Source organism: Myotis yumanensis, unplaced genomic scaffold (genome assembly GCF_028538775.1).
Source record: "Myotis yumanensis isolate MYYU_CA2020_CCGP unplaced genomic scaffold, mMyoYum1.0.hap1 SCAF_5, whole genome shotgun sequence".
Lineage (NCBI taxonomy): Eukaryota > Metazoa > Chordata > Mammalia > Chiroptera > Vespertilionidae > Myotis > Myotis yumanensis.
Window position 1 is genome coordinate 37510778 of NW_027223756.1, and position 27187 is coordinate 37537964.

At 52.3% G+C, this 27187-nt stretch overlaps 1 protein-coding gene across 2 annotated transcripts; it reads right to left on the reverse strand.

Annotated features, from left to right (window-relative positions):
- Positions 1–1580: 1580 nt before the first annotated feature.
- CLTB (clathrin light chain B) lies at positions 1581–23674 on the reverse strand. Of its 2 annotated transcripts, XM_070415078.1 has the most exons (6): positions 23270–23674; positions 18286–18332; positions 7016–7133; positions 6710–6821; positions 4633–4686; positions 1581–2013 (listed from the first exon to the last, which is right to left on the reverse strand). In XM_070415078.1, the coding sequence occupies exons 1-6, from the start codon at positions 23454–23456 to the stop codon at positions 1842–1844; spliced, it is 690 nt and encodes a 229-aa protein (XP_070271179.1). In that variant the 5' UTR covers positions 23457–23674; the 3' UTR covers positions 1581–1841. The 2 variants fall into 2 exon arrangements, with proteins under 2 accessions (XP_070271179.1, XP_070271180.1); XM_070415079.1 differs by lacking the exon at positions 4633–4686 and having other exon boundaries at positions 23270–23669.
- Positions 23675–27187: the final 3513 nt, after the last annotated feature.

Here is a 27187-nt window from a genome sequence, read left to right on the forward strand (position 1 = left end):
GGTTGCAGGGTCAACCCTGCTGGGCTGTGTGTGGGAGGCGCCAATGATGTGCTGGTCTCACTTCCATGTATCTGTTTCTCTCTCTCCCTTCCACTCTCTAAAAATCAATGGAACAATATCCTCAGGGGAGGATTAACCAAAAAATAAATAAACTAATTTAAAAAAAAAAAAGATACATTGAAGTCCTAACCCCAGCACCTCACATGTGACCTTATTTGGAAATAGGGTGTTTACAGAGGTAACCAAATTAAAATGAGGCTAAGGTGGGCCCTAATCCATATGACTGTGTCCTTATAAAAAGAGGAAGTTTGGACAAAGACGCACACAGAGGACAGGCCATGTGAAGATGAATGCGGGATTAGATGGGTGCATCTACCAGCCAAGGAATACCTGAGGCAGCCAGAAGCCGGAAGAGAGGCTGAAACACATCCTCCCCTGGTGCTGGCAGAGGGACCTGGCCCTACTGACACTGATTCAGATTTCTGGCCTCAGAAGAGTGAGACAATCTCTGTTATTTCAAGTCAGACTCTGTTATGATGGTTCTAGGAAACATATAGCTGTCAATTAAACCATTTAGAACACTATTCAGGTCCCAATATTTTGTTTCTTTTTTTCTTTTTTTTTTTTCAAATTAAAGAGTCACATTTATTGCAATCCGGGACTATGAGGGGCCAAGGGGAAACATGCCCTGCATATTACAAAGCACTCCTGTGGCAGTGGGTTGGGTACCAGGCTCCTGCCATCGTACCCGTCCCCTGTGAGAGAGCAGCAGTCAGGTCTCTCCCAAGGGAGTGCACTGGAAGGGGATATCAGCCCCTCCTCTGCTAGCAGCAACAGGCACCGAACCCTTCCAGTACATTCCCAGCCACTTTTACAGATCCCAGGGCCCGTTTTCTTCCTTTAACCAGCAAGCCAAATGACACTGGCCTGTATTATTTCCTATTGTGAGTTAGAGGAAGACAATTCATTCTAAGACAGTCGAGTTTGAGGAGGAGCTATTACCCATGTTGCAGGGAGGGACCGGGTTGCCTCCTCCTTAAAAAATACCCGAATCGGTCCCAATATTTTGAATGTAACCTGTTTGCAGCCTCTGCTGAAGAGGAAGAAGGTGTGGTCCATGATTTTCATCCCAAATCCACAGAGGGTGCGCGGTGGGCCGCCCTGTGAAGAGGGCCCCAGCCAATCACAAGGAAGGGGGTTTGGCGGAGGCGACCTTCAGCAGCCTCAGCCTGGCTTAGCCTCCACGGGAACTTCTGGTCTGGCCTCCCTCCTGCTTCACGCCCCTTTCCCTCTGGGTCTGTGGCTGATGAGAACAGAGCCTTATCTCACAGGCTTGTTCAAGGATCCGGAAGGATCAAGGCTGCAAAGCATTCTGTGAGAGGTGGTCTTTCTTCCTGGGAGTGGAGGCAGCAGACAGGCAGCTAGGGACACCCACTTCAAGCTGGAAGCTGCTGGACCTCCAAGGGAATAGCCTCATCTCTCAAGGCCATGTTGGGAAAGTTCTAAGCCCAAACGGAACCCTGACACCCTTTGTGGCTTCCAGAAAAATGAGAATGGTAAAAAAATAAGTGGAAAAAGAATTAACAACACACCCTTTAAGTCAAGAAAAAAGTACATCAGAGGGACAGTCACAATTTTGTGGACTTAGAGGTGGTGTGAGAGGCTGGGACTTAAGAGGGAACGAGGGTGAGAGGGGCGAGTGCTCCCTTCCCAGCCCTGGGAGATGGGGAGGAAGGGAGGAGGCTGTGTGGAGCAGCTGCCGGAGGCCTCCCACCCTCCTGCCCGAAGCAGCTCCTCTGCCCTGCCCCTGCCCGTGCTATGGCCATGCTTGTGGCAGGCACCTAGCGGGACAGCGGTGTCTGCTTCAGGGACATGAGCACAGAGCGCAGGCGGGACACATCTTTGCACTGTTTGCTGCTCTTGGGATTGAAGTCACACAGCTGGGCCACTTTCTCCCACTCTGTGCCTGGGGTTTCCTCCTTGGATTCCTTCACGAAAGCCTCCTCAGATGCCCTGCAGGTGGAGATAGGACAGAGGTCTCAGAGCTGCCTGCCTTTCCCCCCGAACCAGTGCTGCTTTCCCCGCAATGAGCAAGGCTGCTTTGCCCAGTCTGCTCTGGGGTACTTTATCCAGAGGTCTCCTCCCCGGCCCTGCACCCTCTGACCTTGGGCCCCAGGAACAGCCTTGGCATCAGAGGAAACCTAGTTTGGGACTGAGTGCAGGCCCCGCCTCCTCAGAGAGGTCTGCCCTTGCCACCCAGCTAAAGTTTCCTCCTGGACCTCCTCCACCCCTGCCCCACCCTCGCGCTCTCTGGTCATTGCCTCTCCATCAAGAGCTCCCCACTGGGGCTCCTGGCACCTAATGGCCGTGGAGGAACCACTGTGGTACCTCAGCCATTTTCAATGTTTCCAATAACTTGGCAAAGACAGGACATTGATTAAGTAGATAACTAGTTAGAGTGCCTAGTTCAGCATTGCCTCAATGATCTGTGGACCCTGTGTGTTCTCCAGAGAAGCGTTGTGGTCAACCACTCATAGAAAACTCAGTGAAAGGGGACCTTCAAAGCCAGGCTTTCAAAGCCTTGCATGTGCTAACGTGCATCCGTGGAAAAGTGATGGCGATAGAATCCACCATCTCCCCAGCATGTTTGATAGCAGAGCTCTTTTTAGCCCAGAATATCTATGGAGCCATGGCATGAGGACTGCTCCATTCATTTAAGTCTTAGCTTTTGGTTAGAGTCCAGTTAGGGTGACAACTGGTGGCTTCTTCAGTTCTAGCTGACAGGTATGAAAGCCACTGATGAAGGAACAATGGAGAGACAAAGTGTAGTCAGTACTGTTCAGTGGACAAAACCTAAATGTGGGCATTACTAAGAGAAAGACATTAAAGGATTCTGAGGTGAAAGGGCTGGGTCTTTGTCCTGATTGGCTACCGAGCCCAACCATGCGTGACCAGGCACTGGCGGATGGTGGGGAGCTCTCCAGTTGGTCCACACAGCCGTGCCAAGGGTGAGCTGGCCCTCCCTACTGCGTGTGCTGTGTGCTCGTTACCTAACCTGTAAAGTGAGGATCGGAGCCTCCACCTAGTGATCCGAGTGGCTCAGGATCTAAGGAGATGGCAGGTGTGTGCAAGCTTGGGAAGAGGTTGACTGCTCTGCAGAGCTGGGTATCCAGGGGGCTGAGGGAAGCTGTCCTTTGGGTCAAGAGGCCCCCGCTAAACTTGCAGCTCAGTGTGGTGGGTGGTCTTGCTGACGGGCACCACCATGGAGCTTGTGGGTTATGCAGAATCATGGCCTCAGTCCTACTGAATTAGAATCCTCATTTTAACAGGACCCTCTGGTGTCTCACAGGCACATGGAAGTCTGGGAAACGCTGGTCTGCACTCTCCCTCTTCGGGACTCCTTTGCATGATCCTTGGGCCATTTTCTGGGGTGAAACAAGAGCACTAACTACCCCCGGCACCCATGTCCCGCTGCCATCCCCACTCTCCTGCTGGAACTCTCCTATGGCTCCCTGCTGCCTTCAGGATCAAGTCCAAGCTTCTTGGCCTGGCACAACAGGCATTTCTGCAGCTGGCCGCAAGCTGACCTTCTCCACACGCCCCCACCTCCACCATCTACAGCCACCAGGCCACTAGGTATGTCCTATCTCATCACCTTTGCCCAAGCAACTTCTTCCACCTAAGATGTCCTTCCCCTCATCTTTCCCTCCCCGTCCATTCATTCCTCCTCCCACTTTATGGTCCAATTGAAGGTCCTGCATCTCTGAAGCCTGCCCCGGCTCCCACAGCAGAAGGTGGCTTCCAGAGTGTTGTGTGTCCTTCCATGCAGCTCTTATTACCACCCACTCCGGTCTGACCAGAGACTGGCACTGGGTAAGTACCCATGAGGACTGGACAGCCGGGAGAGTGGACGGAAGGTAGGAGCGAAAGGCTGTCACCCTGGGCACTGTGAGAGAAGAGTTAGCCACAGGCCTGCCAAGGGTGTGGCCGGCACGCAGAGCAGCCAATATCGGCTGACCTCACACACTCATCACTGTATTTTTCCCTTCAGTTTTACAATCCCCAACACAACTCTAGGTGTCGCTGTCAACCAACGGAGGTGACGTGAGAGGGAACCTCTACCATCTCTGGTCTAGATTAGTCACAGTACCAACTTGGGTAGAAGCTCTAAGGAGGAGCAGTGCACTTGAGGGTAGCAGAAGGGGATAGGTGTGCTCCTAGCTCTCTTTTTTGTACCTCCAGAAACTGGCACTCAATGTTTGCTTCGTTCACAGAAGACCTCTGCACCCTCCCTCCCACCCCCAAGAGGCATCTCTTTGGGAAGGAGTTGGGCAGCTTTGCCGCTCGCCCCTCCCACCCGGGCATGGCCAGTGCATTCTTTTCTTTTCTCTGCCTGGATTTAGCAAAGTCACCTCCATGCAGAAAAGACCTCCATAAGCATTTGCTGGAGTGGTGGAGGTGCTGCGCTGATTGGGGATTCACCCCTGCTCTGGTCATAGCCTTCTCCCTGCCCTCGCCCAGCCGCACTCTTGTACCCCACAAGCAGGAGACTCAAGAAACTGTGCCAGCCACACACAGGGGCCGCGCCCTCTCCGGCTCCCCCAGACAGAGGAGCAGAGGAGACACACGTACACGTAGCCGATGACATCAGCATCTGGCTGCTGGTAGAATGCTTTGTCAGCGATCCTTAAGGGAAAGGGGTTAGGTGGGGGAAGACGAGATGGCAAGACAGACGGACAGGCAGAGGGTTAAAGAGAAAGAGAGACAGTGTTAGTACCTCCAGGTCGAGAGGTGTTAGGAAGCACAGCTCTGGGAGGCTCGACTATCCACAGCCCAGAGAGGAGAGCAGGAATCCTCCACCCGCCCACCGAGTGCCTTTTCTAAAACTCGGCCCTGATCAAATTACTCCTCCTGTTCACCACCCATGTCTGCCCACCACTCCCAGCCTCCCTGCTTCCCCAGACACAAGGTCCTTTCTTTCTTATCATTCTGTCCCCTGGTCTAGATTTCCCTCCCCAACCCCTGCCCTCTTTTTCCTGATGAACTCCTACTCCTCCTCCAAAGCCCAGTTCCCCAGATACGAAGGTTCCTCCCCCACATCATCCCTTGTTTCCTCCTGCAGAGGCCCTACTGCTGAGTTCAGCGGGACATGTGTTTCTCTCCTCTGAACTCAGAGGATACAGGTTGGGTCCTTCTCATCTGTCTTCCGGTACCCAGCCCAGAGCCTGGCATGCAGCAGCTTCCTGAACACAAGTGTGGCGGCTTCCCAGAATTGGCCTTGCCCTTCCTGGCAGGCCTAGTGATTTGAAGGGACGAGTCTCAAAGGCTGGACTGCTGGGCAGCATCCCTGAAATGCTCTGAGACCATTTCCACAAAGGTGCTCTCTGTGGCATCTGCTGTCCTTGCCTGCTCAGCATTCATTCTCCTTCTTCCAGGAAGGGCACCCTGATTGTCCTTTGCAGGATCAATTTGCCCCAAGTCAGTCCCTGTGGTTTGGGTAGGACTGACCCCATGCCCAACCCCAGGAATGGAATATTACCTAAGCTGGGTCCATCAGGGAGTCCCTGCCACTGGGCCTGTCACTGGGCCTGGCCCATGCCCTACCAATGAGGGTCAGGTCAAGGACTTATGCTGGAGCTATTGGGAGCAAGAGATTATTTTATTTTCATTGAAGTTGCCAAGTAGATAGAGCAGAAGCCTGGAGCTGCTGGTGGCCACCTTGGCCCCCATCCCGGGGGCGGGGGGGGGGGGGGTGTCCCAGAAGGAAGGCTCCGTAGAGGAAAGAAGAGCTTAGAGACAGTAAAAGTGGGTCCCAACTGACTTTGTTTCCGCCCTTGAGCCTGCTGTGCCTGCCGTCCTACCCCTGGCTTTTCAGTTCTACGGGCCACTCATTTCCTTTAGTGCTGAAGCCACTCTGGGTCAAAGCGCTACAAGCAGCAAAATCCTGTACCCAGGCTGGCTCTTCACTCCCAGCCAGGACTGTGCTTTCCGCGACACTAACCGTGGCACAGAGGCCCAGGTCTAGCTGTGGGGCCCAGCACAGTCTGGCTCACATCCCAGGGACCTGACCTCAACTGCTGACTGCAGAACTTGCTTCTCACTGTTGTGGTTGTGAGAGCGTAACAGTGTATCAGCCCTTCCATGTTCAGGGCTCTGAACTCCACAGGCAACCAAGGAAGTAGTCCTGGGCATTCAGCTTCTCCTTCCTCCATGCTCTTGCCACCAAATCACCCATTCTCAAGGTGGGCCTCCAATACCATAGCCCCCTCCTGTCCCCGTAGCCTCTCATGTCCCCATAGCCCCTCAAGTCCCTATAGCTCCTCTCATGTCCCCATAGCCCCTCAAGTCCCTATAGCTCCTCTCCTGTCCCCATAGCTCCCTCCTGTCCCCATAGCTCCCTCATGTCCCTATAGCTCCCCCATGTCCCCATAGCCCCCTCCTGTCCCCATAGCCCCCTCCTTTCCCCATAGCCCCCTCATGTCCCTATAGCTCCCTCATGTCCCTCTAGCTCCCCCATGTCCCTCTAGCTCCCTCATGTCCCCAAAGCCCCCTCATGTCCCCACAGCCCCCTCATGTCCCCATAACCCCCTCATGTCCCTCTATCCCCATCATGTCCCTCTAGTTCCCTCATGTCCCTATAGCTCCCTCATGTCCCTATAGCTCCTCTCCTGTCCCCAAAGCCCCCTCCTGTCCCCAAAGCATCTGTTACCGGTTATTGATCTTGTTCTTTTCCACTTGTTCACTCTGGCGCTGGTTCCACTCCTCCAGGTCCTTCTTGGCCTTCTCCCGCCACTCCTGTTCTGTCACCTTGGAGGCAGCATCTGCAACCCCAACAGGAGAATGAGTGGCAGCTTTCCAGGTGGGACATGAGGGACACAACCGCCCCAGCTGCTTCTCCCCTCGTCCCCAGTGCCCATTCTCACACAGTTCCCACATTAGAGGGGGTGTCCATATACCTTAAAGTTCCCCACCCCCACCGTGTCCCAAAGCAGCCCAGCCTCAGCCCTGCCCTCACCCAGCTCTTGCAGCCGTTTCCTCTGCTCCTCTCTCCATTTGCGGATGCTCTCGGGCTCCTGTGTCAGCCGGTCGACCTGGGCAATGGCAGCATAGCCGTCAGCGGGGCCGTTAGCCTCCTAGGACACAAACACACAGCCATGTACCCAGGCCATCCACCTGCCTCCCGGTGTCTGCTGCCCAAGGATCAGGACATCCCCTTACATTCTTTTTTCTTACTTATTTAACTTATTGGGGTGACATTGGTTAACAAAATTCTACAGGTTTCAGTATTGTGTGTTCACCACCCTAGTCAAGTCTTCCATCACCATTTATTTATACCCCACTTTTTTTTTCTTTTTAGAAAACCAAGAATTTATTGACCACAGCAAAAGCACACTTATGACAAGGAAGGGCTGCTTTGGCTCACTGGGAAGTCAGAGAAAAAGGGGGGAGTAGGAGGGAGCTGCCACTGCCCATTGCTCCCCTGGTTGCAAGTCTCGTGGGGCCCCTTGGAGTTTAGAAGATACGTGCCTGTGGGGGAAGGAGAGGGGAGAGAGAATGGCACAGGTGTACTCCCTGAAAGGAGAGTGCCCACTGTTATTTGTTTGTTTGTTTTATAATTTATTTTTAGAGAGAGGAGAGAGAGAGAGAGAGAGACATTAATGTGAGAGAAAAACATGATCAGTTGCCTCCTGTACACACCCCAACTGGGGGCCAAACCCACAGCTGGGGCATATGCCCTGACTGGGAATTGAACCAGCAACCTATTGATGCACAGGACAGTGCTCAACCAACTGAGCCACACTGGCCAGGGCTCACCCACTATTTTTTAAAGATATTTTTATTATCTTTTAACATATATTTTTATTGATTTCAAAGAGGGAGAGAAAGATAGACACATCAATGAGAGAGAATCATTGATTAGCTGCCTCCTGCACGCCCCTACTGGGGATCGAGCCCTGGCCGGGAATCAAACTGTGTGACCCCCTAGTTCATAAGTCAACGCTCAACCACTGAGCAGCACTGGCCAGCCTCAAGCACTATTTTTAACAAATTTTAGTGAATAGGCCATATGTTGGGGAAAAATAGTAATTTCACAGACATAAATAAATATTACATATCTATAACTATAGTTTACATATCTATTTAAATCCAAGAGTTACCACTCATAAACCATGTACAGCGAATGATTAACACGTGATCACACCGCATTGTGCAAAGTAATTGGTTCTGTGGTCCCTGGCGTGAGTTTCTGCAGCAGTTTTAACTCGCGCCAGCAATGTTCCCACATGCTAAGGCACGCCCCAGCCTTGTACATTTGTTTACTCCCAGTGACTGGTGAATGCACGCATTTACTAGGCTTACTCAGTATAAATTTAAAATTATAGCACTATATATAGAAAACTTTTCTGTGAAATTAAACTTTTCATACATACTTGATTTTTTAAACTTTTTTAAAATATATTTTTTTATTGATTTCAGAGAGGGAGAGGGAGAGGGAGAGAGAGAAACATCAATGATGAGAGAGAATCATTGATCGGCCGCCTCCTACATGCCCCCCACCAGGGATCAAGCCTGCAACCTGAGCATGTGCTCTGACCGGGAAGAACCTGGGACCTCTTGGGGTGTGTGGGATGACGCTCAACCAACTGGGCCACACCAGCCAGGTTGTTTATTTTTGTTTGTTTGTTTCCCTTGCCTGAGGACATATATCAGAAAAAATATTCCTATGAGAAAGGTCTGAGATTTTACTGCCTGTTTTCTCCTAGGATTTTTATTATTTCAAACCATAAAACAACCTTAAACAATCTCACATCTCAAACAACTTTATACCCACTGTCTCCTTTGCACTTGCTGTGCCCTCTGCCAGCAAGCCTTCCCCTTGTGTGACCCTGGGCAAATAAGAGTGCCCACCCCTCAAGGTTGACATAAGAATGAAATGAGCCCTAGCTGGTTTGGCTCAGTGGATAGAGCGTTGGCCTGCGGACGAAGGGTCCCGGGTTTGATACCGGTGCAGGGCATATGCCCAGGTTGTGGGCTCGATCCCCAGTAAGGGACGTGCAGGAGGCAGCCGATCAATGATTCTCTCTCATCTTTGATGTTTCTATCTCTCTCTCCTTCTCCGTTCCTCTCTGAAATCAGTAAAATATATTTTAAAAAGAATGAAATGAGTTAGCCCTGGCCAGTGTGGCTCAGTTGGTTGGAGCATTATCCGTGCACTGAAAAGGGTTCAATTCCCCGTCAGGGCACATACCTAGGTTTGTGGGTAGGATCAATATTTCTCTTTTTCTTTCTCTCTCTCTTCTTCCCTCTCTAAAATCAATTTAAAAACAGACACACACACAAACAAAAAATGTCATTTTTTAAAAAAGAATGAAATTAGTTAACAAAATGTCAAGAATTTCTTTTGTATAATATATTTTTATTGGTTTGAGAGCAGGGAGAGGGAGAGAGAGGATCACTGATCGGCTGCCTCCTGCACACCCTCTACTGGGGATCAAGCCTGCAACCCGGTGCACGTGCCCTTGACTGGAATCAAACCCGAGACCCTTCAGTCCGCAGGCCAATGCTCTATCCACTGAGCCAAACCAGCCAGGGCAAAATGTCAGGAATTTCTAACACTTCTTGGCACACAGTGAGTCCCTTGTGTTCCTATCATTAAAACCAGTCTCACAGTTTTATTTACCCAATAGTGCATACACAGTCCGAAATGACCTCACTTTATGTTTACTTGTCCATTGTCTGTCTCCTCCATCAGAATGCCACTCGGTGACAGGGACCTTCTCTGTCCTGTTCCCTGCTGCGTCCTCAGCACCCCACACAGTGCCTGGCGCATAGTCGGTATTCCATACATATTTGCTGAGTGACCAAGCAGCCCTGAGATAGGCAGGATGACCACGGCTAGGAATGTGGTAAAGAACTTGGACTCTGCAGTCAGAATGTCTGGGTTCAAACCCCTCCTCTGCCGCTTACTAGATGTGCATGTAGCCAGGGCAGGGTGCTTAACCTTTCTGGGCCTCAGTTTTCTCATCTGAAATGGGAATAATAATAAAACTACCTCTAAGATCTGTTGTAAGGATTTGGTGCAATATTTGTAACACACTTGGAAGAGTGAATGGTAGTTGGCATTATTATTATTCCATTCCCATTTTATAGAGGAGGACACTGAGGCCCGGAGAAAAGGCATGATGTATGTCTGTCTCCCAGACCAAGTGTCTGCCCACTTCGCTACCCCTCCTGTCAGAGGTGGGGACTCCAAGAGTTGGGGTTGAGAGCTCAGCCCAGTAGGATGCGGCTCCCCTCCAGTCTAGCCAAGCCTTTTACAATCCAGCCCCATCTCCCGCCACTCCCTCTCTGGCACTCAACGCGCCCCACGCATTCCTGTCTACACACATCCCACCCACTCCTGGGGCTGCCTTTGCTTTCAGCCTGAAATTGTCTTCCCTCCCTTCTCCAGCTGCTTAAATTTTACTCCATCCCACGAGTTTCCAGCTCAAATGTCACAAGCTCTGGGATAGCTCCCAACCCCAAGCAGATTTCGTACCCCTTCCCCTCTGTGCTCGGTCACAGCCTTCCCCTTCTAGGGATCTTTTTTGTAACTTTTTAAAAAAAATATGTATAATATATTTTTTTTAAATATTTTTTTTTATTGATTTCAAGAGGAAGGGAGAGGGAGAGAGAGATAGAAACATCAATAATGAGAGAGACTCATTGATCAGCTGCCTCCTGCACACCCCACACTGGGGATCGAGCCTGCAACCCGGGCATGTGCCCAACTGGGAATCGAACCATGACCTCCTGGTTCAAAGGTCGATGCTCAACCACTGAGCCACACCGGCCAGGACTGTTTGTAACTTCTAAACTGCTGTTCTGTCCTTTCAAGGCTCCCATGCTTCTCCTTCAGACACTCTTCAAAACTGTCATGAAGTCAGTGTAGTTCAATGTCTTCTCCCCACACAGTGTGCTCACCATGAAGGTTCCGGAGCCAGCGTGTGCCCGGCTCAGAGGAAGTGCTTTGTAAGTGTTTGCCTAAGGGGTGCAGGCAGCCAGGGGGAAGGAGCACACACCCGGCTCTGGCTGTCTGGGGAGAGGGAGGGGCAGGCCCAGGATGGGTGGTGTAGCCGGGCACCTCGGGTCAGGTCCACCCTTGGGTGGGGCACTTTGGGTGGAGCCCTTATTCCTCTTTCCTGACTTGAGTTTAGAGCCTCATGACATCCCGAGGGGCCTTTCCAGGGCACATGGATCACTGTGTTGGGTGAGCCCCACCCTGGTCACGGGAGAACAGCCCTGCCCTGAGGCCCAGCTGCCAGGATCCCTGCCCAATCCATACAAGTCCCATCTGCAAACAACTGCAGCTTCTTTTGTGAATGTGTTAGTGCACGCACCATATTTTATCTTCATGCTGGTACCTATCGCAATCTGAAATGACAGGTTTGTTTAGCGTTCACTATCTCTCTTCTTGCAAGAAAGTGAGCTCCTTGAAAACAGACTGCCTTGTCTGTATAAAGCAGGGGTGGGAACCTGTTTTCTGCCACGGGCCATTTGGATATTTATAACATTATTCGAGGGCCATACAAAATTATCACCTGAAAAATTAGCCTGCTAGTCTTGTTGAGGAGCTCCATGGCACCTGGGGGCGAGTCCTGGTACAGGTGCTGCTCAGAGCCTGGGTCGGAACTCTGGGGCCACCCCTCCTCCTGTCACGTGAGAGTTTGTGGGAAAGGACACTGGACTTTGTTTCTTTGTAAACAAAAGCCAGTGAGGAGAGCAGAGGTTGTCTTCATCCTTCACTGGTAAGCCGACCTTGGCCTCTGTAGTAGCAGGGAGCAAAGGGCCGCTTCCTGTATCCTGCCAGGAGGCCATGGCATATGGGTGATTCCCCACTCCTACCCCACCCCTTTTTAAAATATATTTTTATTGATTTCAGAGAGGGAGAGGGAGAGAGATACAAACATCAATCAGAGAGAATCACTGATCGGCTACCTCCTGCACACCCCCTACTGGGGATCAAGCCTGTAACCTGGGCATGTGCCCTGACTGGGAATCAAATCTTGACCTCCTGGTTCATAGGTCGATGCTCAACCACTGAGCCATGCCAGCCGGGCTTTTTTTCCCCTTTTATACCTAGTTTCTCAGAAGACATTTTTATTTTGGTGAGTTATTTGCTAGTCATATTTTTAAAATCCAATCTACGAAAAATTCCTACTGCCTTAGGAAATTACAGTCAGAGCCTAAAATTCTTTTTTTTTTTTTTAATATATTTTATTGATTTTTCACAGAGAGGAAGGGAGAGAGTTAGAGAGCTAGAAACATCGATGAGAGAGAAACATCGACCAGCTGCCTCCTGCACACCTCCTACTGGGGATGTGCCCGCAACCCAGGTACATGCCCTTGACCGGAATCGAACCTGGGACCTTTCAGTCCGCAAGCCGATGCTCTATCCACTGAGCCAAACCGGTTTCGGCGAGCCTAAAATTCTTAAAATGCTTGGGTTATCATTTATAATTACTGAGTTTGTTTTCAGCAGCTCATCAGCTCGTTTGGAACTGGCGGAATCACTTGTCAAATTACAGCTGTGCGGTGAGCGCCCTGGAAATGGGAACTCTGGAGGGGGAGCCCCAGAGCTCCACCAGGAGGGCACCCTCCGTATCTGATAATCCCGACTATCGGCCTCTTGCACTACCGTGGTATATTAACCAGGACACACATGCTTTCTGTCAGTGCCACAGGGTAATGCAGCGGTTCTCATACTTCTTTAGTCTGAGACCTATTTACACTCTTAAAATTATCCACCCCACAGACCTAGTATTTATGTGGGTTACATCAATATTTCCTGCATTAGAAATGAACACTGAGATTTTAAAAGTATTAAATCATTTAGAAATGACAATAATAAACTCATTTTGTGTTAAAAATCATTAGCCTGCTATATTTGGTCAAACATTTAATTAACTCACCCCTAATTCCTTGGCAAGGCCAGACCAAATGATTTCTCGGGCCTTATACAGCCCTTGGGCCAGATGTTCCCCAACCCTAGCGCACAGTCTCCAGAACAGGGAGGGCCTGGGTATAGGAGGAGTTCAAGAATGTTTATTGACTAAATGAACATGTTCAGGCTTGGGGACAGGGATGAACAAGGCAGCCCATCAGCCCGGAGCTTGGTAGGGGGAGTCCCTAACCAATGAGGACCATGTCTGGGATACCTGCTGTGACACAGTCAGGGTAAAGAGGGGGCTCAAGGAAGGGCATGGCCATTCTCACCCGAGGGCAGAGAAGGACCGGAAGAGACGGGGCAGGGCATTTCCTGCCAAGAGCAGCATAAGGGCCACGTGGGGCAGGAGCCTTTGGGAAACTGAGTACAGAGAGGCCGCCAGGTGTAGGGGAGGTGGGCTGGACGGATCCTCCGGGCAGGAGTCTCACCCTCCTTGGCCTTTAGGGCCCCCCATCGCCACAACAACGCCTGCCCTAAAATGAAGACTCCCAGGTTATAGAGCGTTAAAACTGGCAGAGCATTTGCAATTAAACGGTTCTCTTTTATCTTTACCACCACACGCGGTGGGGTTTATTGCCTTTGTTTTACAGGTAGGGAAAGTCTAGCACCAAAGTCCCAAGGTCAGCCAGCCAGGAAGTAGCAGAGCCAGGATTCAAACTGAATTTCTGGGTGTGAACACGGTGGCCACGTAGTGGCCAACGGGGACCAAACTCGCTTCTGGTTCACATGATTTGTGTGCCTTCTTTTTGTCTCCCAGGTTAATCTGTCTTCCCAGGATTCGTGCCTGTGCCACCTCCTTCCCCTGCTCCACCCCCATCTCTCTCACACTCGCCTGGGCTCCCTCTGGCTAGGCCAGGAGTTGATAACAGGTTTCCTGGGCTTCAGAGCACTTTTCTCCACAGACCTGTGGGGGCAGCAGGGCAGGGCCTCTAATTCCCATTGTACACATGAGATCTGGCTCAGAGCAATGACTGGTGGAAGGCCGTCTTGCTGGGGAAAGCCAGAAATGAAGCCCAGGCTGTCTGACTCCATCCAGATTCTTCCCCACAGCCTGCCTCGGTCTGGGTGGGGGAGCAGCCTTGAAGAGCATTTGGACCCCCTGGTACTCCTCTCAGCCCCCTGAGCAGCTGCACATCCAGGGGCATATTGTACCCTGAGGTGGTTGTGCCCCAGGCCTCAGGCCCTGGCCAAGCTGGGCCTGCCTCTGCCACCACTTCCCATGGGCAGTGCGGCCCACTAACCTGCTCTGGCTGGCAGCTGTGCCTGCCCCACACCTTGTACCTGCAGGCACAACAGCCCTGCACCTCTGGCCTCCTCCTGTTCCCCCAGACCCCCTCCTCTCTGCAGTGGGCCCCAGGCTCTGGGCGAGTCCTGGACTCAGTGTCTAACCCGCTGTACCTTGAACATGCTGTCCCCCCAGCCAGGCCCACCCACATCCCCTCAGGCAGCCTCGACACCACTTTCAGCACCCCCTTCCTGTGGCACTGCCTGACTCAGTGCAGCACCTGGTTCAAATCCCAGCTCTTCCCAGCTGTGTCAGCAGAGTGAGCTTTTACCCCCATGCGTCCTCCTCATCTGTAAAATGGGGACAATGACAGAACCTACATCGTTGGGAGGATGAAATGAGTTGCAGCACGTAAAGCTCTCCGTGGTGCCTGACACACGGTAAAAACCAGACTCAGCTCTTCATACTACCCAGTCTCTGAGCCCTTGCTGTCCTGCACGACCACCACTTCTTCCCCGGTCTCTGTGCTCTGTCACAAGCCAGCTCTTTTTTTTTTTTTTTTTTTTTAAATATATTTTATTGATTTTTTTACAGAGAGGAAGGGAGAGAGATAGAGAGTTAGAAACATCGATGAGAGAGAAACATCGACCAGCTGCCTCCTGCACATCTCCTACTGGGGATGTGCCCGCAACCCAGGTACATGCCCTTGACCGGAATCGAACCTGGGACCTTTCAGTCCGCAGGCCGACGCTCTCTCCACTGAGCCAAACCGGTTTCGGCACAAGCGAGCTCTTTGAGGACAAACACACATTGGATTTGCCTCTTCATCCACTGCCCCAGCACAGTGCCTGGCACTCAGGGGCCGTGAGTGACTCCATGCAGGAGGAGTGGCTGCCTGCGGAGCGATGTGGAGGGCGCAGGAACAGCCTGGGACTCAGCCTCAGGGGGACTGGGCTTGAAGTCCTTTCCTGCCCCTCACTGGATGTGGGACCTTTGAGAACCCCTTTCCTGGGCTACTTGTGCTTCATCCCCTCAAATGGGAGGGGCCACATCCCACTCAGGATGTGAGGTGGGGACCCTGTGTAACACCTGATGTGCACCCCTGTAGCCGGTAGAGGATGTGCATGGAGAGGACCGGCAGGCCGCTGCCACGCTGCACCATGGCCAGGAGAGCACAGTGGTGTTGCCGGCAAAGTCCCCAGGGGCTGTTTGGCGGCTGTGAACTTGTTTTCCTGGCCCCACCTCTGCTGGTGGTGGGGTGGGGGGAGTGAGTTACAGCAGGAATGGCCCAGTGAGGGAAGCAGGTCAACTGCCAGGAGGGTTGGCAGCCTGGGAGGACCCAGCAGTGGCTGCAGGAATGCTCTGAGCCCCTCCCAAGCTGGAGAGGGAAGGGGTTGGGAATGGCCAGGACCAAAGGCAGGAGGCTCCATCAGTTCAGCTCCCTGACACCCCTCTCCGTGGGACCCCTCTGCTGGACCCCATAGGAGCATCTCCGTGGCCTGTGCTGGCCGAGCCCGTGCTGTGACTCCAGAGACAGCCAGGAGGATGAGGAATATCCGTCTTTGGGATTGACCAGCTAAAGCTAAACTAAGCTGAGCTGTTGATTCCTCTAAGTAGCTCAAAGGGGGATGATGGAAGGGGTGGGGGAACTGATACAGTTTGTGCAGGTGGATGGAGTGCTGCAGGGGCCTCCCACCCCTGCCCCTGGCAGTGCCAAATGGAACTGGAATAGGTGTGGCAGGCTTATCCTTAGGCCTTGTTGGGGATCAGGTTTGTAGCTGGACCCCCTAGTGGCCCACAGGCTACCACCATAAAAAAACCCAAAAAACACACAACAATAAAAGTAGCAAGAAAGTTCTGCCCGGGACCCTAGAAAGTTGGGTATGCATGCATCCTGGCCGTGTGGCTCAGTTGGTTGAGCATTGCCCCACGCACGGAGAGGTCACCGGTTGATTCTCGGTCAGAGCACATGCCCCAGTTGCAGGCTCCATCCCCAGTAAGGAGCGTGCAGGAGGCAGCTGATCAATGGATATTTCTGCTCTCCCTGATGCTTCACTCTCTCTCTCCCTCTCCTTTCCTCTCTCTCTAAAAAAAATCAATAAAAACATTTTTTAAAAAGACAGTGTTGGGCATGTGAGGCTTTCCTCCACCTGCAGCACAAGCCAGCCCCTGCTCTATGCTTGATTCTGAAGAAGGTCTGGAGGGTGGTGGTGGAAGGGCTCCCACCTTCGACCTGCTACAAGGATGAGGTGCAAAGGGCACCAGATCAGGGAGGGAGGTGTGGACGGAACTGGCTTCTGAGAGATGGGCCTCATCTGTGACCCCTTCTAGGATGGCACAGATGTGAAGCAATTAACAAAGAAACATGCCTGGGATTATTACTGGGATCAGTGAGAATGGGAGTTCACACTGAGATCGGGGAGGAGTCCCACCCAGGGTTCCTCAGATCTGCCAAACACAAAGTGAGGCCAGAGGGCGTGGAGAGAGAAGGCCGAAGATCTAATCTATAGGAAGGAGAATTATCCTCCTCATAGTGTTCTAGCTACTTCTGTGGTTCCAAGTGTATCTCCGGCTCCAGGTCCACTGGAGGACACAGACCATGGGGTCTAGCAAAGTCCTTTTGAGTGTTCCCAGCGCAGGGGCAGCCCGGGTCTCAGTGATCTACCAAACCGAACAGGAGGCCATGCTGATTATTTGCGGCTCTCGGACCCACGGAGACACAAAGTCCTAGAGCCCTGGGAGACTGACTTCCTAGCCTGCAGACAGTTGAGTGCTTTTCCAGAAATAGGAATTGGCCAGGCTCCCTGTGTAAGGTGCCAGCCCAGCCCTCTTACATAAGAAAGTATTGTTTATTCTCGCCAAGGGTCAGGAGGCCAGCTCCTCCACAGCCACGGGGGCTCAGCAGATGGCAGAGCTGAAGCTGAGGGGGCAAGGGCCTTTGACCCTTTTTCCCAGTGGGAATCAAGGCTCATCCACTGAAGGCTTCGCCCCACCCAGGCACCTGGGGGGGATGAGGGGGAGATAAAAAGTAAAGGGGTTGCGGGGGTGAGGACAGTTGCATCTCTGGGGTCCTGGGGATGCCATCTGTGAGCCAAATTCTCTAAGTCTCAATACTTTTCTAAAATTAAAGTATAGTTGACATATAGTATTATATGAGTTTCAGGTGTGCAACATACTTCTTCATCAATCTAAGTACTTTCAAGCCAATTTATGTCTATATGAGGGGAGGAGGTTAGGTGGGCACAGCGAGAAGCAGTCTTTAACTAGGAATGTCCTTACTAGGTGTTTTGGCGTGTGCATGTGTGTGCAGAATAGGGCCACTACAAAGGCTTTTTAAACAAGGAACGTGAAAGCTCTCCTCTTATCCCTCCCCAACTCCCACGTCGGGGCTAACACTGCTAATAGTTAATAGACTTCCTTTCAGATTTTTTGTGCAAACATATTTCTAAAATAAAAAGCAGGACCACACTGAGCATACTATTCTGCAAGCTGCTTTTCCACTTACTATATTGCCGGCTTCTTTTCATGTCCATACAGCATGGGTTTCCAATTTGCCCGCCCAGGCCCCCAGTGCTGGACACTTAGGCTGTTTCCGTTTGTCTGCTATTATACATCATCCTGCAGATAATCTGGGTGTCCTTGTCCAGTTATTTCCTTAGGAAAAATTCTGAGAAGTGGAATCTCTGGGTCAAGGGCCTACCCAAGTAGAGATGGCCACTCAGTTCAGTCGGGAGGGCCAACGTGTGCAGGTCCCTGTGTTTCCTTCAGTCCATGCCACTGTGAGCCACTTTATCCCTCCCTCTGTAAGCAGGACATCACCATGGGCAGACTGAGGCCACACCTCACCAATCCCTGTCTTTAGTGGTCTTTATTCCTCATTCCCTTCTCCTACATGACAAAAAAAAAACAACCCACAAAAAACAACATGTCAAAACCTCTGTGTTCCCATCCCAATTAATCAGACTGGAGTGACCAGAAGACTGAAAGCCCTAATCCTATTGAGGATGGGGCCATAAGTTCGTGGGAGTAAGGCTGTCAGACCCTACCACTGCTAAGGCAGAATCTTGCTTACCTGAAACACATCTCCATTGATCGTGGTCCCCATGTCCTCAGGACCAGCTAGAAAGAGAACAAGGAGACAGCATTACTCATTGCTCAGCTTATAGCAAGCACAGAATGGTCCTACATTAGTGCCCCAAGCCGACTTCTGTATATGCCCATGCGTGTATTGACTCCCCCCAACACAGACATGATGGATACTTGGGCCCAATCCTTTGACTGTTCACCATGCCTTCTCACAGCCTTTATCACATTTGATTTTCACCACAGCCTTGTGATAAAGTTGTTATCAATCCATTTTGTAGATTCTCAAACTGAGGCTCAGACAGACTATGTAATTGCCCAAGGTCGTCCAGTCAGTAATAGCTCCTCTCCTACCTGAAACGGATTTACCCTCCGCTGCAGCTGGGAATGGCCCAGTAGAGCCTGTGCAGGCAGAGGCACTGTAGGCTCAGGGCGGGGTCTTCGAGGGCTAAGGAGGAGGGACCTGCAAGTCTCTGCCTGTCCCTGCAGTGCCTTGAACAACTAACTGCTCCACCTGGGACAGCAGGAACCGCAGCCCCCACCAGGCAGCACCTGCCCTATTTTTCCTGCTTCTGCCCCTCCCAGAAGGATTTCATTTTGCCCTCAACTATGACTCCTCCTGGTCCCTTTCCCTGACATCTGATTAGTCACAAATTCCTGTGGCTTCTGCTGCAACAGTGACCCTCAAAGTGGCCCTCCGCTCTTTGCCCTCTGCCCAGCCCCAGCCCCGGCTCTCCCCCTGCTAGTGGTAAATACCTGGAGGGCTCCCTTCTGTGTCCTTTCTCCTCACCACTGTCTTCCCTGAGCCCTGCAGGGTACCTGTGATATAGTAAGAGCCAGAGACTATGTGTTGAATAAACAAATTACAAAATGCATTAAAGAAAGGAAGAATGAATGACTGGCTTTTGCTCACTCACAGGCCTCCCTGACTCCAGCCTCACCCTCTCACAACCCTCTTTCAAACTCAAAGTTGCCCTCTGCTCTCTACCCCATGCCCTGCTCCAGCCCCACCTCTCACCCATACAGTGTGCCCATAAAGCATACACTTACCTATGTCATTCCTCTAATTTAAAATACAATAAAAACAAACCCAAAAGAAATCCACTTCCCCTGGACCACAGCAGCCTACAGGGCCTGCTCCTGCTTCTGGGACTCAGCAGGTACTGTTCCCTCTGCCTGGAAGGCCTCCTTGCCCATCTCCACATGGGCTGCTCCCTTCAGCCTCTGGTTGCCTTAGTGTTGGCCTCCCCTGACCACCCCCGATATTCACCGCTCCCGCACCTTCCCTCCCCAGCAGTATTTTTTCATAGCACTTAGCACAGGTGATATGTTTATTTGTGTGTGTACTTATTATCTGTCTTCTCCACTAGAACGGACCCTCCAATAGAGCAGAGACTTTGTTTTGTCCATTGCTGGGGCCCAACACCCACAATCTGGCGCATAACAGAAACTCAGTAAATATCTGTCAAATTCCGGACCATAGCACTTGAGGGTCTTTACAGTCTGGTCCTGTCCATTTTTTCCTGCCTTGCTGCCCACCAGTCCCTCCCACAAACCCTATTCTGGTTTCCTCCTTCCCCAAACACATCCTATACCCCATGACTTTCTTCCTGCTTCCCTCTCTAAAGAATGCTCTTAGATCCAGTCATCCTCCAAGACCCAGTTCATGAGTCACCTCCTCTGGGAAGCCCTCCACTACTGCTGCCCTAGGCACTGATGGACGGTCTCGCCTCTGGGGTAGTCCAGAATACTGAACAGCATCCCCCGCCCTCTTATGCAATTACTTGTGACCTCTCACGGGTCATGCACTCCTTTATCAGGCTCTGTATCCTACTAAGCTCCTAAAGGATTCTGCACAGAAACAGTGAACAGTAAGTGTTGGCTAAATGGAAACTGAATTGCTCTTTGGGGGCCGACTGCTATCTGCAAGGCCTCTCTGCAGCCTCTCAGAAACTGCCTAGCAAAAAGCCACAGGAGGCCCCATGGGAGGAGCACAGGTGGACTGGTATCCCTTTCCCAGCTGGCCAGCGCGGTGAGCAGCAGCAATGCTGCTTTCAGCCTGGGGACTGACAGGAGGGACACTTAATCCATGGAAATAATCCCCAGTCGATATAAATTATAATCAACGCTGTTTTCAGACTCAAACAGTGATTGGTTCTGATCAACTATGTCAGCGGTCATCCCTAGGCTTTCGGATAGGGCTTCTCCTGTCTGAGTGGCAGCATCTTCCCCCGGGCACCTCCTCTACCAGGGCCTTACGTTACCAGGGTCCATTCAGGATGATGCCAGCCTGTGCACCTGGCGTCTCTGGAGTGGAAGTTGCACCGCCCTACTCCACCCTGACCAGCCCCAGGTGCAGGCCCCTCATCCCCAGGCCCAGCCCAAGCTGGCCTTCAGAAAGCCCCTCAGCCCGTCTCTCAGGTCCATGAGTGTTCCTCTGGAGATGAAGTTGCAGCCTCTTTGGGAACCCACACACACCCACACACAGAGTTAGGAGTATTTGCTCCCACAATGCTTTCTGGTTTGTCTATTGCACATTTATAATCACGTGTCCATAGTCAGAGGCCGGCAGAACAGGGCACAGGAGACACGAATTCCAGGCATCACCAGTGGGTGTTGTTTCACTCAGATCCTTGACCCCTTTTGGAACGGGGGCAGACAGGGTCCAGAACATTCCTGGGAGCTTACTGAGGCCCAGATGGGGAAACAGGCTTGCCAGGAACCGACTCGGTGAGTCAGGGGCAGAGCTGGGCTGGGCAGCTCAGCAATCTGGGTGTGAAAAAGTAAACCTTCTGGATCCTGCCCCAGGTGATGAATGGAAACAAAGTGTCCATTGCTCAGGCTGGCCCCAGCCCCAGCCCCAGAGGAGACACAATGTGGCTCAGGCTCAGGTCTACACCAGACACCTCTTTCCCCAGGGGCACCAGGGACCCAACGTTAGAGCACTCAGCACAGGGGTGTCATCTAAGACAGCGGTCACCAACCTTTCGGACCTCACGGACCACCAGTGGTCCTCGGACCACCGGTTGGCGACCGCTGATGTAAGAGATGGGCGGTGGTGGGCGCCAGCATCAGCCCAGTCCCGGAAGGCCAAGGCACATGCACCCCATCCATCTTGGCTTCTGGCACTCTGGGCTAGTCAGGGGGATGACTTGCTCAGCACCAACTAGGGCTAGAAGGGCAGATCAATTCCATCCTGCCTGGCCACCTACGGAGCCACCATCCTACAATACCTCCTGGATCCCCATGCCCCGCTCAGGACTGCAGCTGAGCACTTGCAGCTGTGGTGGGTGTGAGTCCAGGAGGATCTCAGAGGGCTGTGCCCCACCCTGTGTTTCGATCTGTACCCCACCCTTGCCAGAGAGGGAACCTCCTTATCCAGGCTGTCAGCCCCTGGAGCCCCACTGTTTGGGGAGAGGCTCAACTCCCAGAGGCCTCTGGCTACCCGGGCTGACTGTTACCTACCTGCTTCTCCCTCAGGAAGTTCTAACTTCGGGTCTTTTCAGCAGGGCCTCCCTCAGGCCAAGCCAGACCAGGGAAGCTGAGGGCCTCAAGGAAGAGGTGTGGACAAATGAACACTGGTGCCTGACTGTGGACAGGCATTTCCCAGGGATTCCCTGAGATGTGTGAAGGTCCGTGCTGAGCTGCTGCTCTGAAAGACTTCCATGGCCGGCTGGGTAACTGAAGACTCACTGCCTGCCTCCCCCACCCCGCATCCTATCACCTCCCCGGTGACTGCGGAAGCATCTGAAAGCGCATGGAGCTCAGACTTGGGAGGCCTGGGATTGGATCAGGCCCCGGATCTGTCACTCACAGCTGTGTGACTTTGGGCAAGACACTCAAGCTCTCTGGGCCTCCAGTTTCTTATACGTTACAGAAGGCTTGTTACAGTTCTCATAGCAAGGGGCTACAGCGATGCTTCAAGCTCCTCACCACGGGAACTGTCTTAGTCATAGCTGTATCCCTGGTGGGCCTGGCATACAGGAGGTGCTCAGTAAATGTTGAATCAATACAAACATGCCTATAAGGAGCCTTACTTGTAAACATTTTTTTTTTTTAAATATGGAAGCTACCACTTATTCCAACAGGCCCATAAAACCCCACCAAAATGACAGCATTAGCAGGAAGCAAGGGCTGTTTTGGATGTACCCATGAAGGTGATATCTACTTTTTTACCAAATATTTTAAGAAATTATTCTCTCAAGCCAGAACCACAGCGGGAACCCTGGCAAACATGCTGTTCTGAAGCTAACCACAACAGCCCGGGACCACCTTTGGAAAATGCCAGAGGGCAGAGCCACATTGGACTGAAGTCCGCTATGTCCTGGTACCTCACTCAGAGTCAGGCATGTGGAAGACAGTGTAGTCAGGTGGACAGGGCTTAGAGTCTTCCGGACACAGGTTTAAATCCTTGCTCTGTCACTTGCCAGTTGTTCTAGTTCTGTACTTTTTTTTAGCCTCGATTTTGCCACCTCTGAAATGGGCCTGACACTGAGTATCCAATGATGACATGTCAGTATAAAATGCCTAGCCCAGTGTCTGCAGGTGGTCCCAAGGGAAAGTGTGTGTGAGTTTCTGGACACCCTCCTGCCTTCCCAGCTGCAGGAGGAAGCTACGTCCGAGGGGCAGAGGGGTCTGCTGTCCTGCCCACACCTTCGGGGCTCGGCTGGGAGCCCGAGACAGGCCTCCCTGGAGGCTCAGGGGACACTCCCGGGCGGGCCGGTGCTGGACTCCGGAGCCGCGCGGCGGTGGAACTGGCCGGGGAGGAAACGTCAGGAGGAATTCTGGTCCCGGGAGGACCCGGCCCACCCAGGCGGGGCCTCCAGGAGGATCTCCAAGAAGATTCCTCCCGGGTTCCCCAGACCCCGGGCCCAGACCCTACACGCACACACGGCCCCAGGCCCGCTCCCGGCGGCGGGCCCCCTGCCCCCCGGGCGCCCCCGCCCCCGTGCCCGGCCGCCGCGCTGACTCACCCCCGCTCGCGGGTCCCGGCTGCGCCAGGGCCGCGGGGCCGCCCGCCGGGGCGCCGAAGCCTTCGTCATTCTCGATGCCCGCGATCTCGCTCTCCTGCTGCGCCAGGAAGGCGGCCGCCGGGTCCTCCTCGGCCGCCTCGGGGCCCCCGCTCTCCGACGCCGAGAAGAAGCCAAAGTCATCAGCCATTTTCCCCGCGTCTCCGCTGGGGCGTCCGCCCCGCGCTCGGCTCTGCCCGGCGCTGCGCCCGGCGTCCGCGACCTGTCACCCGAGCAGCAGGCGGACCTCGGCGGGGAGCGGCCCGCGCACCGCCCGCACCTCCTCTCCGCGTCGGCCCGGCCCCGGCCCCGGCTCCGGCTCCGGCTCCGGCTCCGGCTCCCTGTCACCGCGGCGCGGGCGGGAGCGGCGGGACGGGAATGCGGTGATGTCACCGCCGAGGGAGGGGGCAGCCGGAGCCGCAGGTCGCCTCCCCGCGGCCACCGGAGGGCGGCGCAGCCCGGGGCCCGAGGCGGGCAGCGCAGCGCGCCCACTCCCGCCGCCAGCGCTGGCGCCCCGGACACCGCCGGGCTCTGGCCGGTCCAGGGGCGAAACGGGCGGGACCGAGTCGTCGTAGCGACCGGCCACCGCGGTGCGCAGCCCGCGCACGGGGAGCACCTGGGGGCGGGCGCCGCGCAGACCTCCCCGGACCCATTCTGTAAAGTTTCTTCACGGACCTGGGCAGGTCGTAGGAATTGCGCTACTGCGGATTCCCTCCTCTGCAAGAGGAGGAAGACGGGGCTCGGAGAGGTGACCCTCGGTCCCCAGGCCTTCCGCCTCTTTCCCGCGGGGCCAGAGCCGTTCCCACCAGGCGCTGAGCTTCGGGGCATTTCGTGCGCGTTTCTCTTCATTGAGGAGACTCCCGTTCAGGCTGCCAGAGTGTGCATGGCCTGCCTGGACCACAACTTGCAGCGGTTCTCAACCTGTGGGTCGCGACCCCTTTGGGGGTCGAACGTCCCTTTCACAGGGGTCGCGAAAATACATCCTGCATATCAGATACATTACCATTTACATTACGATTCATAACAGTAGCAACATTACAGTTATGAAGTGGCAACGAAAATAATTTTATGGTTGGGGGTCATCACAAGAGGAGGAACTGTATTAAAGGGTCGCGGCATTAGGAAGGTTGAGAACCACTGACTTAGAGGCTGGGCCCCTTAAACGTCCCTTAGGTCTGAACCGGCCTGAGAAAGGCAGACCATGTATCAAGGCAGCCTGCGACTCCTCCACCCGTCACCCTCATCAGAGTGCCCCAAGGCCGCCTCCTTGCCAGTGCTGTGCCAAGCACTGGTGCAACAAAATGAGCAACACCCAGCCTTGGCCACGAGGAGATTACAATCCAGGAGACCAACAGATGGCAAACGGCTAGTCGCAGCCCATCGGCAAGGTGCTCTGGCCTTAAAGCACAGGGTACTTACAGGGGCTCTAGGAGAACCACCCTGGGATTCGTGCTTTGGGGTTTTCTTTTTTGTTGTTTGTTTGTTTTGAGACTTGAAAGTCAATGAGGAGGTGGAAGATATGATATGCCCAAGCTGTGGGTAGCAGTTTCCTTAGTGGTGGGTAATGGATATGGAGTTGGAGTGAGCTCAGTAATACGTCAATGCAGGTTTCACGCTTATGATGAAAGTATTAGTATGGGAGAAACCAAGATGGCAGCATAGGTAAACACCAGAGTTTGCTGCCTCGCACAACCACTTCAAAAATACAACAAAAAGACAGAACGGACGTCACCCAGAACCACAGGAAGGCTGGCTGAGGGGAAACTCTGCAACTAGAAGGAAGGAGAACAGCGTGCCGAGACTCAGAGGAGGCGCAGTGTGGAAAATACAAAGGTGCGGAGGTACACGCAGAGCGGGCTGGTGTCTGAGGGCGCGGTTGTTATTTTCAATTGGGAGGGAGTCTCAGACTCTGAGCTCCAGTTCTGGACAAATCTCTAGGGACCCAGACTCAAATGGGAGAAGCGGGACTGTCTGGCATCGGTCGGAATGCGAGGGCAGCTTTCTCTCCGAGGTTTGCAGCAGATGCTGGGACTCTGCGAGGCAGAGCCTCTGGGGACTGGACTGAGAGCAGCCATAACTGCTCGCTCCGCCCGCCCTGTTGATCCCGTGCGACCCGCTCTGCCCAAGCCCCGCACAGAGCCATTTGCCCGATAGCCTCAGGCAAAGGCTAGATTAGCACTTCCCCAGAGGAAAGAAGTTTTCCCACTGCAGACACAGCTGATTCTCACAGCCAGTTGGCCTGGAGGTCAAATCCCCCTAGTATTAACTACAACAATCAAGGCTTAACTACAACAAGACTTCCAACAAAGACCACTAGGGGGTGCACCAAGAAAGCATAAAAAATGCGGAGACAAAGAAACAGGACAAAATTGTCAATGGAGGATATTGAGTTCAGAACCACACTTTTAAGGTCCCTCAAGAACTGTCTAGAAGCCGCCGATAAACTTATTGAGATCTACAAGAAATCTAATGAGACCCTCGATGTTGTGATAAAGAACCAACTAGAAATTAAGCATACATGGACTGAAATAAAGAATATTATACAGACTCCCAACAGCAGACCAGAGGAGCGCAAGAATCAAGTCAAAGATTTGAAATGCGAAGAAGCAAAAAACACCCAACCGGAAAAGCAAAATGAAAAAAGAATCCGAAAATACGAAGATAGTGTAAGGAGCCTCTGGGACAGCTTCAAGTGTACCAACATCAGAATTATAGGGGTGCCAGAAGGTGAGAGAGAGCAAGATATTGAAAACCTATTTGAAGAAATTATGACAGAAAACTTCCCCCACCTGGTGAAAGAAATAGACTTACAGGTCCAGGAAGCACAGAGAACCCCAAACAAAAGGAATCCAAAGAGGACCCACACCAAGACACATCATAATTAAAATGCCAAGAGCAAAAGACAAAGAGAGAATCTTAAAAGCAGCAAGAGAAAGAAACTCAGTTACCTACAAGGGAATACCCATACGACTGTCAGCTGATTTCTCAACAGAAACGTTGCAGGCCAGAAGGGAGTGGCAAGAAATATTCAAAGTGCTGAATACCAAGAACCTACAACCAAGATTACTTTATCCAGCAAAGCTATCATTCAGAATTGAAGGTCAGATAAAGAGCTTCACAGATACGGAAAAGCTAAAGGAGTTAATCACCACGAAGCCAGTATTATATGAAATGCTGAAAGGTATCCTTTAAGAAGAGGAAGATCAAGAAAAAGGTAAAGATACAAATTATGAACAACAAATATGCATCTATCAACAAGTGAATCTAAGAATCAAGTGAATAAATAATCTGATGAACAGAATGAACTGTTGATTATAATAGAATCAGGGACATAGAAAGGGAATGGACTGACTATTCTTGGGGGGGAAAAGGGTGTGGGAGATGCTGGAAGAGACTGGACAAAAATCATGCACCTATGGATGAGGACAGTGGGTGGGGAGTGAGGGCGGAAGGTGGGGTGGGAACTGGAAGGAAGGGAGTTATGGGGGGAAAAAAAGAGGAACAAATGTAATAATCTGAAAAATAAAGATTTAATAAAATAATAATAATAAAAAAAAGAAGACCCAATATTGCCCAGCTTGTGGCTCAATTCCCCAGTAGGGGATGTGTAAGAGGCAGCCAATTGATGATTCTTTCTCATCATTGATGTTTCTATCTCTCTCTCCCTCCCCCTTCCTCTATCTGAAATCTATAAACACACACACACACACAACCACACACACACATTGTGATTCAATTAGCTGGCTGTAAATTGCTCAGATTGTTTTGCCTTATTTAATTATATTGTCTGTTTTCTTTATTCTACTTGTCAAGGAATCTCTCTAGCCTCTTAATATCCTGCCTCATTATCACTAGACTAGAGGCCTAGTGCACAAATTCATG